Source organism: Ips typographus, linkage group LG2, assembly GCF_016097725.1.
Source record: "Ips typographus isolate SLU linkage group LG2, UJ_Ityp_2.0, whole genome shotgun sequence".
Classification (NCBI taxonomy): domain Eukaryota; kingdom Metazoa; phylum Arthropoda; class Insecta; order Coleoptera; family Curculionidae; genus Ips; species Ips typographus.
The window spans coordinates 13,376,616-13,389,052 of NC_138423.1; the positions used below are offsets into that span (position 1 = coordinate 13,376,616).

The 12,437-nt window shown below is 34.9% G+C and overlaps 1 protein-coding gene across 4 annotated transcripts in view; it reads left to right on the top strand.

Moving 5' to 3' along the window:
* Hex-A (Hexokinase A) overlaps nucleotides 1-12,437 on the top strand; it is a 55,696-nt gene that overhangs the window by 1,265 nt on the left and 41,994 nt on the right. Inside the window, exon 1 of one of the 4 annotated variants that reach the window (XM_081996221.1) lies at nucleotides 9,175-9,300. The exons of 1 other annotated variant lie outside the window; for it this stretch is intronic. In XM_081996221.1, coding sequence (XP_081852347.1) covers nucleotides 9,199-9,300 — 102 coding nt within the window. In that variant the 5' untranslated portion in view covers nucleotides 9,175-9,198. Of the gene's footprint in view, nucleotides 1-9,174; nucleotides 9,301-12,437 lie in introns of those variants that run through there. 2 more of the 4 variants (XM_081996220.1, XM_081996219.1) reach the window with 2 other exon arrangements.

Genomic DNA, 12,437 nt, shown 5'->3' on the forward strand with positions numbered 1-12,437 from the left:
AGCTCATTGTCAAACAACGCAATTTATATGTAATTTAAAGTCTACAACAGTGTTTATTCCTACTTATTTAAGTTAAAAAAACTATTTTAATAATGGATATCACTGAAGATGAACTTCCGGAAGATGTTCTAAAAGCCGCCAACATGGCTAGTATGCAATTGCTGCCTCTCAAATCGCGAGAAAAATACGAGAAACAGTACGAGTTGTTTACCCAATGGTGCGAACAAAAGGGGATAAAAACCTTAAAGGAAAAGGTACTTTTAGCGTATTTTGTTACTTTAAGCAAAGAATTCAAACCTAACACAATGTGGTCAAAGTATTCAATGCTCAAAAATGTAATAAAAATAAAAAGAGACATCGATATCGGTGAATTTTATAAAGCTCACTGCATTTCTGAAAAAGCAGAATGTTGGTTTTAAACCTAAAAAGGCGAAAATTTTTACAAAAGAAGAAATATTCAGTTTTATGAACTCCGCACCAGATGAAACTTACCTGTTAATTAAAGTTGCCACTATATTCGGACTTGCTGGTGCATGTCGAAGGGAAGAGCTACCCAATTTAACCACTACAGATATTGAAGACAAAGGAAACCTCATAATTGTTAAAATTAGGGATTCCAAAAATCATACAGCAAGAAACTTTATAATATCAGAAGAAGTTCATAACGGAACCTACCTGCAACTGTACAGAAGATACACCGGCCTACGTCCAAGAAAGTCAAACAATCGTTTTTTCCTAGTTTACAGAAAGGGTAAATGTTTTTCGCAAAGTGTTGGAGTAAACAGTTTTGGAAAAATGCCTTCTGAAATAGCTATTTTTTTGAAGTTGTCAAATCCAGAACTCTACACAGGGCACAGTTATCGTCGATCATCGGCAACGTTCCTGGCCGATTCTGGAGAAGGAATCACTGACATAAAACGCTTGGGGGGTTGGAAATCGACTACGGTAGCTGAAGAATACATTGATGAATCCACAAGTTATAAAAAAGGATTAAGTAACAAAATTCTGACCTTCAATCCTAAAGAAAGTGAAGCAGTTCCAAGTACCAGTATTTTACCTTCAGTTGCTCAATCTGCGATCAATTTAAAAAACGCGACCAACTGTACATTTAACATTAATGTTGTTAATAACAATAAATAGTTATAAGATGTTGTTTTTAATATCAATAAAAATTAAAAACAAAATGTATAGATATTTCATTCGTAGAAAAAATATTGTTCCTAACACGTGTGCAAAGTAGTTTTCCCGCACTTGAAGCTTATCCGAACTCCGCTTCGCGTCGTTCGTCTAACTGCTTTAGCGTGTGGGAAATCATAACTTTGCACACTGAATAGGAAAACTACTATATTCGTTGCCCGATTATAGTGATATTAAAACGTTAAAAAAATATTGTTTTTTCCACTCCTAACTCAGTACAATTATTACATGTTTTTCAGTATAAATCACCTTCCTGCTTTTATCATCATTCACGCTAAAACAAAAACAAAAAAGTGATACAGGGTGATTGATGGTGGCGATTGTACATTACATTTTAAAGGCTTTACGGATAAGAACGACACGTGGAATTTTTTTAAATCGTTTTTCTATTTAATACAGTCTATTGTGTATACTTCTGGGATCTCGGAACCCTCTGTGATCTCGTAGAAAGGGAGCTAGAGACCACCAAAAGATGATGTTTATCAGTGGGATTGAGAAGACTCATCAAAAACCACAGTGGTACCAACAAGACTTCAGTACTTGAGAAATATCCGCCTCAAAGACGAAAACTTACTAGTATCTAGGACTTCCCTAGACTCAAAACTTATCTGGAACCGCCACGTAGAAAAGATTGCCAGCAAGGCAAGGTGGTGATGTGGCACTGATGGTGTGCAGGAACATTGCGGGAAAGACGAGGGGTTGTAACCCATCAATACTTCGATGGATGTATACCAGGATAGTGAGACGCAGTAGTGTGGCACAGAAAAACCGAACTTGCCACAACAAGGAAAACATTAGAAAAGATGCAGAGACTTGCATGTCTTTGCATAACGGGAGCAATGTGATCGACTCCCACGGCAGCACTAGAGGTAATTCTCGACCTCACACCGCTCCACATCATGGTGAGAAGAACTGCTTGGAGAGCAGATCTCAGGTTGGATAAGGCCGGATTTAAAAAGAGAGCACACAGTGCAAGGGACTCACTGCCTACTGGCAGTGCACACCTCACCGACCTCCCAACCGACGAAATCATCAGGAAGTTTAGTTTCGAAAAACAATTTCGAACGGAACTGAGCACCAAGAGAGATTGGAGCAGAGAATCCATTCAAACATTGGGAAAAAATACTATAATATGGTATACGGACGGATCTAAAACTCCCGAGGTGACTGGAGCAGGAGTCTACGGGGCCTTGCATCAAATACTCCAAACCCATGGGCCAGTTCCCTAGCATTTTTCAAGCGGAAATTCACGCCATAGAAAAGTGTATTCAATTTAACCTCGACAGGAAATACCGGAATAAGGAAATTGCGATCCTTTCCGATAGCCAAGCAGCCATCAAAGCGTTGAGCTCATCTAACATCAACTCGATGATGGTTCTGGAGTGCCTAGGAAAGCTCAATGATCTAGGAAGGAACAACAAGGTAACCCTCCTCTGGGTTCCGAGACACGTCGGAGTAGAGGGTAACGAACAAGCAGATACTCTGGCACGAAAAGGAGCATCAGCGCCACTGAACCATTCTGCGGTCTTGGAAAAGCATATGTCCAGGAAGTACTTAATAAAGCTGACGAAGAACTGAGAGCAACGCACTGGCAAAGACTTCCAGGACTGAGGCTGGCCAAAGATCTCCTCGGCAATTTTAACCGAGCAACATCGAAGATACTGATTGATTTGATTTATTAATTCCACTCAATGTTTACAACAGAACAATGTAACATTATGGGATCGTCAATTTATAGGTATACTTATCTAACATGTATAATAATTAGAATAAACGACACCAACAAAAAGTCCGTCACAAAAAAAAAACACTTAAAAATATCACAATATTAAAATCCAGGTTTTTTTATCGGGCACAGGGCACAGGTATTGATAAAACCAGTTTCTCGATCTGGAAGCGGCCACTCACAGTTCATCGCTATCAAAAAATTCTGCTACTGTATAGTAGCACCTATTTATAAGGAAATCCTTCAACTTATTTTTAAAGTTTTTATTTACTGAGAAACCATCAAATAAACAGGTTATTTTCTGCAATTTATTCAAACATTTAATGCCCATATAGTTCGGATCAGTTTGCGAAATTGCCAATCTACATTTAGGAAGAATAAACTCACTCTTTGTCCTAGTGTTATGTCTGTGTATAGAACTTTTTTGCTGTAAATTATTGATTAACCTCAGCAAAATTAGTTTCAATGCATTAACGGGTCATTGTCGACTCAGAGAACACCTAAGGAAGCTAGGCCTAGAAGAGGACAGTACCTGCAGGTTTGGCGGAGAAGAACCAAAAACACCCCACCACATCTTGCTGGAGTGTTATGCTGTACGCCACAGAAGATTAAACACACTGGGATTACCCCAGCTGGCTGTGGAAGAAATACCTCGAACAGACCCACTCAAAATTCTGAAATTCCTAAAGGAACTAAATCTTGAGGGGCTGCTATGAACAAGGAAACCTTGAGATAGCAGAAGAAGATGGGGTACAATAGACCTAATCAGGTTGCAGTACATCTGTCACCATCCACACCTATCATTACCATTACCATTGTGTATACTGTCCTACATCAAATATCATCAACTTAACTCGTAGTTAACTTGTTGTTAAAAAATGTACCTAGCCTAGGCACTTACTATACAAACTGTTTACAGAAGTTATGCAACTACGCATACAAAACTGGACTGAGTTCTTGTAGGCAACATATGTTATAAACCGTTCTTTAGCGTGTAAGCGTCTTTTAAGTGTAAGTTTTCGCTGTAAATGTACAATAGCATTGTAAAAGCAGCATTACAAAGAAAATCAGTCTGATCTTCAAAGTGACTGTCTACGTTTTCGCAAGGTTGCCAAATCCTTCGAATCGGTTTCCCCAGTTGAAATAGGTACCCCACAAAATTATTTTCATAAATTATAATTTGGTATTCCTCGATTTTAATTCACTTCGTCAGTCTCTCTGTCTCTGTCTTTCCGGTTCCTTCAGCTGCCACTTTTCTTCTGTTTCTTTAAAGATGACAAGTGTCCTAGCTTGACACGTGCTTGGTGTCCTAACTTGGTTATTATGAGAGCTAGAAGATTCGTTCAAACGTCAAAATAACTTTGACCTTTTGACGTTTGAACGAATCTTCTAGCTCTCTTAACTAAACATAATTTTGTTTCAAAATTTACAAATAACCGAGAAGAGCTTTTTAGACAGTTGGGCAGTTCGTTCCAACGTTAAAATGTAGCCCAAAACTTCTGCTTTCTTCGTCATTATACAGTTTTTATCAAAAAAACGCTAATAAGTGAGAAAACCCACAGATTTTGAAGGCATAGTGCGTTCCTCATAAACTCAAACTGTCCGAAAAGTGATGGTTGTGACTAGTCTAAATAGTTCTAACACATTGGCATACGTCAGAAGAATTGTACTTTTTAAACTATACTATATATACAGTGCGTTTTTTTTAACGCGCAACATAGGATTTCACGTGTTAAATTTTTAAGCCCATGTTAGACCATGTTATTTTGGAACTACAAGTATAAAACTTGACGGGTGGCTGTTTCGTACCCTGAAGCTTAAGTAAGTTTACCAATTCAGCCTAAAAAGTGTTAAAAAACTTGCAAAAAATCATCTTTTTTCGAAAAGGTTTTATCGTTTCATACTCCCTGTATACATTGTTGTTCTTTGTTGTTTCTGATACTGGCACGGCAGGTAGCAGGTAAAATTTGGCGTAGAAAGTAAAACAGGGTGATCATTAACTTTATATCAAGAAAGTTAAGAACAAAAGAAGTATTTTTATAAGTGAATTGTTCAAAGTGACCTCCGTTTGAAGCCAAACAGTATTCCAAACAATCATAAAATGCCCTTTTGACGTTCAAAAGATGTCGGGTCGTGATGCAGTCAAAATATGTCACTTTACCTGCTACCTGCCCTGCCAGTATCAAAAACAACAAGGAACAACAATGCATACAGGGAGTATGAAACGATAAAATCTTTTCGAAAAAAAATATTTTTTTTCCAGTTTTTAATCACTTTTTAGACCAAATTGGTAGACTTACTTAAGCTTCAGGGTACTAAAGACACACCCGTCAAGTTATAGACTTGCAGTTCCAAAATAACATGGTCTAACATGGGCTTAAAAATTTAACACGTAAAATCCTATGTTGCGCGTTAAAAAAAACGCACTGTATATGGTATACTCAAAGAATGAAACATCTAGAAGTTGACGCTTTTCCTAAAGTTTTTGTATTTTTGATGTTGTTGACACATTACGTGACTTTGATTATGCAATTTTAGAGCTTGAAACACTGTAAAAAAAAATAAAAAAATCGCAAAACATTTTGAAATATACAGTCAATGTCTTTCAAAATTCTATGAAATACCTTAAAAATATCTCAAATAACTGCTCAATAAATAATGCCTATTAAAATAGAAGATCCTTAAGTTCTTAAAAGCAGTTGGTTTTTATCTTAGCAGTTTTCTATCACAACAAAAACAGCAAACTGTCAACTGGCAATCTGGCAACAGCGGATAACTCGTTAAAAGTCGAGATCAAGAAGGTCGGTAAATCGCCTTTGTACTATATCTGCGTTCGTTTAAAAAGCGCGTGTGAGAAAGAGAGCGCGATAGCCCGCAACTATCGCTACGCAATACGAATGAATTTTTAAAACGTCAAACTCTCTGATGACGTGCATTGGCCGATATACTGCTGACTGCTGTACAACTGATAATAAGTTTTTTTTCAATCTTCGGATAATAAATAATCGTTTATTGTAGACTACAGTCGACGGATAACTTTGTAACCATCTCTTATATTAATTGGCGATTAATAATCGAAATGGTTTAATGCGTGAACGCATCAAATAACTATTTACACCTTAAAGCTTAGTTCTCATAACCGCGTTTTGCGTCTGACGTCACTTATTTTCTATTGGTCAACAGTATATTTTCAGCTGATAGATCTGGCAAAACTTTTTTTCCTGTTCACAGTAGTTGCCTCTAAACACGATATATGTAATTGTCAGTTGTCACAATTTGTTTAGTTTTTTAACTTAACTGTTACATTTTTAAATAGGTATTCCGAGGTTAATTCAGCATGTTTTGCAGAAGTGTATTCTTCATTTTTGTCGCCTTGGAAACAAGGATGAATGAAAATATCTTCTATTCTCAAAGTTCCATGACAATTGCCACATAAAAACTAAAAATGAATTTGAGAGATTAACCTATATTTTATATGAATATAAACATCATTTCTGCTGTGATTTCCGTGTTTATTCATTTTTTTTCAATTTTGCCATTCAGATATAACTTTTGCCCTCTGCGTCGTCCAACATGTCAAAACACTAGAAACAGGCGCAAGAAGTTGAAAATTGTAAGCTTCTTGCGGGCTGTCATTTTCAAATTTTGCTTCTACCAATAGGAAATAAGTGACGTCAGACGCAAAACGCGGTTATGAAAACATCGTACGGAAATGTGTACTTTACCGCACCATTTTTTATGGCGGAAGTAGCACTTTTCCGCTTTAGTGCGGTAATAGTATATTTCATTACCAGTACAGAAATGAGGATTTTTCCGTGCGCGCGTGACAAATTCTCGTGTGAGGCGCAGCCGAACACGGGAAGTCATGCAAGAACGGAAAATCCATTTCTGGACGAGTAATGAACGATATTTTTTATTATACTTAGGTACCTGAAATCAACATAAACAAAAAATATCGCAAAAAATTATTAAGAAAATCGGGAATATTTATTTTTATTTTTAAAACAGTAAAAATGTAAGTACATACAACTCAAATTAACAAAAAAAATACAAGTAGGTAATTCTAAGAAAATTAATTTTGGACAGAACCGTTATTATTAATAGTAATATTTATTGTACAATTCGTATTATTGTTGAAGCTCAATCCCTTTTGCATTTCTTTTTGTTGAACTAAAGACTCTGCTAAAGATGTTGAAGCGGAGTGTTCGTGTGTGCTTTGGTTCTCTTGATTGACTGTTACAGATGTTGTAGTTTCCAAGTTACAAGGGCTAAACAACTTCCGTGATACTTCAATTTTTCTTTGTATGGACTCGTCTATATGTCCTTCTGCTACATTGGAAGAAAGCCATCCTCCGTGTCTTTTCAAAGTGAGCAAATCACCGCCGTTTTCCACCAACATGGTTGCCGAAGAGCGCCTTAGCCCATGTCCGGTATATTCTTCGGGATTTTTTAGTTTTAGGTATTTTGCAACAAGTTTTGGAATACCACTGATAGTATGGCACCCAACATGTTGAGCGTAACATCATTGGTTTCGGTATGTAACAAATAATCTTCTACTCTCCATATGTTTAGGGCGGAGATCTGCGTATTTACGGTAAATTGTACAGGGATCGAATTTGCAATTTTCATTGGTAATGGTAAAACTTCTTGACCTGTGAGTTTTTCCATCTCGTAAGAACACGACAAGGAAACGCCCATTATCTTCCACATCATCTAAACTCAAACGTATTAAATCATCTCTGCGGCATGCACCGAAGATGCCAAACACTAAAATTAATTTTGCTAGTAGATATTCTCCATCTGAAGCTTCACATAAAAATTTGGTTACTTGTTCTGCTGTAAGAATCTTGGATTTCTTTGGTATATATCCTACAGCTTGTCGTTTCAAAAAAGCAATCGTTTTTGGATATTGATGGTGAGTATTTTCTTTTATTGCCAAACAACTCTTTAACATAGAGAATCGACTCCATAAAGTGGAGGATTTCATAGTGTTGGCTTTTTCAGAAAAATATACTAAAAGAATATCGTCACTCACAATTTTGATTCGTTTCTGAGTCCGCCATTCGGTAAAACTGTTATATTCTTGTTCATATCTCAACCTGGATTTCACTGGTAATAAATCTGCACTCACTTCTGCCGCTCGTTGTAAGATATTTTCGGGAATATCCCGATTTTCTTCACAATCTGAATTCATTTTTGCAAAATGTAATAAATACATAAATACTTAATTTTCACTGACAGAAAATAAAATTTGTCATTAATAAATAAATCGTTGCTATAGACACATTACTCGTTTCTTTTTTTTCTTCGGGTTGCCATAGGATATCTAGTATCATGGATATCTATGTTTATTATTAAGCGCACGGAAGGAGGGATCGGAAAAAAATTTCCGTGCGCTGTTCCGAAAATGTCATATTTACTGTATTTTATAAACAGTTGAAAATGTAGTATTTTCTGTTAAGTATAATAAAAAGTACTTTACCGCACGATTTTGATTGCATTGATAATGGCTTTCGTTAAATTATTAAAATTTAATTATACGTTATATTTAGTTATTTTTTTTACATGTTCAATTCAAGTGACTATTTAATAACTTCTTGTTAATGTATTACAATTTAAATAAACTGTTTTACCTGAGTAGTATGGTAGTGATCTTAGGAAAAATATTTTGACGACGTCTAAAATCTAAACTGACAACTGACAACCTACCTGTAAGAAATTTAATTGACTAATTTTCTATTGTAACCCCCTACATAAATACTAATTGTGAAATGCTAATGTTCTCATTGTAGTTTTCTGCGGGATCGTAGGAAAAATATTGTACCTAATACGTGCCGAAAGTGTCTTTTCCGCACTCGCTAGCGAAATCTAATCAAACAAATGCAATCAGCGTTAGGTAAATAACTACTAAAACAGTTGTCAAAATGAAATAACCGACTTTGTAACTTTGCTTGTTTTCAAGATCCTTTTCACTAAACATTAAAAAAAACTCTGAACTGAATTTACAATTTATAAAAGGTACATATTTGCATGTGTGTGTATGTACATTAGTGACACTCACATGCTATAACACACGATTAAGATATCTAAAAAAACGTACATAGTCTTCTCGTTAACTTTAATAGCAGCCAATTAGATCACAAATTACCAATTGCGTAGATACCCATCGATAAATTGGGAACGGGCCGCTCATTCTGTGTTTAGTGTGAAGTTTAAATTCTTGTGCTCCGGTTGCTCCAGATTTTTCGTAAAAAAATCAATTCAGTGTTAAAAAAATGCGCGTTAAACGTGTTATTACCATTTTGAACGATTTAGGAAGGGTTGAACTCGATCATGGACCGCAACACGGTGATGAATACGAACACGTAACCAATGAGGTATGTGACCTAATAATACTCATACGTAAAATTTAAATATAATAGTATATTACGTAACTAGTGCTGTAAGAAGCTCATGGAATTACACATTACATTACAGTAACTTTTTCCATATAGTGCGTAAAATGCCTTAGAGCACTTGTGACTTACTACACTTTACCTACGACCAAATGGAAAGTCCTGTTTTCGCAATTCATATAATTCAGAGTAACTTTTCATTAAAAAAAGTATATTTTCAACGTATTGACATCATATATGTACTAATCATTGGTATTATGCCACTAAAGAAAAAAATAATAACGTAATAAAAAAAATTCACAAATCATGTTACTTAAATAATTATTAGTGTTGTTCTTAAAATAATTATTTATGGTTACAGTTATTAAGAAGAAAGGGAAAACTTTCAGTAATATGACTGTCTTTGCTATTGCAAATAATATTCTAGACAAAGTGGTAGTTACTTAAAACTGTATGAACAATGCATTACGCGATGATCTCCATCTAATATACTCTGATAAAGGAAGAAATTTAAACAAAATCAATTTTTCCCAGCATTAGAGCGATAGTTGTGGCCGATCTTAAAACTGTGCGTAAAGAGGTTCATTATGTAACTATACGTAAATAGCTATTTACACTGAGGTCGTAGGTATAATAATAATAATGTATGTATGGTGTCAAACCAGCTAATTAATATAATAATTTATAGGCGCAGGGGATTTTTGTAATTTATCGTTGTTCTAAGAATTTAAGGAATATGCTGAAATCACAGGACACACCCGGTATTATGCACACTTAACTAACCCACACTAATTTTTTTTATACAGTGGTTTGAAATAATTGCGGTTACTGTAAAAGAAACTTTTCAATGTCAAACAAATATTTAGAATTTAATTCCCGGAAAAATGCAATGTTGCCTTATTGGCTAAACATTTACAAAGTGCTTAATAAAACAGTTATAGTCAAATATTGATGGTAAATCCAATATTATTTGAATAGAAATTTGTTTAACGTAATTTGAAACCTAATTACATTTGCTTTTTTTAATAGCAAACAACTATTTTCAATGTCTCTCAATAAATGCAATAATGTTACTTTAAAAAGTTTCTAAATAACATATTTACAAATTTTCAGAAAGAGTTATATTAATTGTCAATTAAGTCGTATTTTGCTTGTCCTAATTCTCAATGCTTATGGCAAATCCCATTAGTCTGAAATAAATGGTTACAAGAGCTAATTTCAACCGTAATTACATTGTAAACTTATTACCTGATGTATTTCCAATATCGAACAAATATTTTTAGTGCAAATTTACTTCCCTCTAAAATACAATCTTGTCGTAGATATCTTCCAAATTAAATATTTACAGATGAGTTCAATGTTCACTTAAAACAGTTACATACATAATATGTATCTAAATATACAGTGTGTCCCGCTTGATATCTAAGTTAATAATAATGCGATTTTCTTTAAATTATTGTGGTGATTGTATGCCAGAAAAATGAAGTATTTGGCATAGTAAAAAGGGGTTGTACTAAATTTTGCAGTGTTTTATCAGGTTATTGGATAGGAAATTTAATGAGGATTCCAAAAATGTGCTTAAAACAGTCATTTTCTCACTCCAATTGGGTTTTATACCCAATTTTGTCCCTGACTATCCTTTCGAACTGTGTTTCTAGCAGGTCAAAGTTTGACACCGCTTTTCTCCCTGACTGTACTAAATTTTGTAGTGTTTTATCAGGTTATTGAATAGGAAATTTAATGAGGTTTACAAAAAGGTGCTTAAAACAGTCATTTTCTCACTACAATTGGGTTTTATACCCAATTTTGTCCCTGACTATCCTTTCGAACTGTGTTTCTGGCAGTTCAAAGTTTGACACCGCTTTTCTCTCTGACTGTACTAAATTTTGTAGTGTTTTATCAGGTTATTGGATAGGAAATCTAATGAGCATTCCAGAAACGTGCTTAAAACAGTCATTTTCTCACTCCAATTGGGTTTTATACCCAATTTTGTCCCTGACTATCCTTTCGAACTGTGTTTCTAGCAGGTCAAAGTTTGACACCGCTTTTCTCTCTGACTGTACTAAATTTTGTAGTGATTTATCAGGTTATTGGATAGGAAATTTAATGAGGATTCCAAAAATGTGCTTAAAACAGTCATTTTCTTACTCCAAGTGGGTTTTATACCCAATTTTATCCCTGACTATCCTTTCAAACTGTGTTTCTGGCAGTTCAAAGTTTGACACCGCTTTTCTCTCTGACTGTACTCAATTTTGAAGTGTCTTATCAGGTTATTGGATAGGAAATTTAATGAGGATTCCAAAAATGTGCTTAAAACAGTAATTTTCTCACTACAATTGGGTTTTATACCCAATTTTGTCGCTGACTAACCTTTCAAACTGTGTTTCTGGCAGTTCAAAGTTTGACACCGCTTTTCTCCCTGACTGTATTAAATTTTGTAGTGTCTTATTAGGTTATTGGATAGGAAATCTAATGAGCATTCCAAAAACGTTCTTAAAACAGTCATTTTCTCACTGCAAGTGGGTTTTATACCCAATTTTGGCCCTGACTATACTTTCGAACTGTGTTTCTGGCAGTTCAAAGTTTGACACCGCTTTTCTCTCTGACTGTACTAAATTTTGTAGTGATTTATCAGGTTATTGGATAGGAAATTTAATGCAGATTCCAAAAATGTGCTTAAAACAGTCATTTTCTCACTCCAAGTGGGTTTCACAAGCAATTTTCTGACTGTCAAACGGTGCTCAAAAGTTGCAAAAACCAGGGTTTAGAAAAGTTTTCTTGCAGTATTCGTTACAAAACGTGTTTTTGAGATTTATGACAATTATTTTGACAGTAGTCACGTGACTGCCTAGCTAAATTATCCACCAAAAACCACATGATATGTCATAACTGTCCAAATTTGCCTAGAATTTGCAAAAATTACAGTGTACCACAGTTTTCTTACAGTTTTCGGAACAAGACGTGTTTCTGAGATTTTGACAGTTATTTTGAGAGCTGCCAATAAATTAGTCGTAAATTACAAATTGTTTAAATAACAATATCTTTACATTCGCGTCATTTAGGTAAAAACTAAGGTAAAAGTAAGGAGGTAAAAATGAAAAGTAACAAAAAGCTGTATG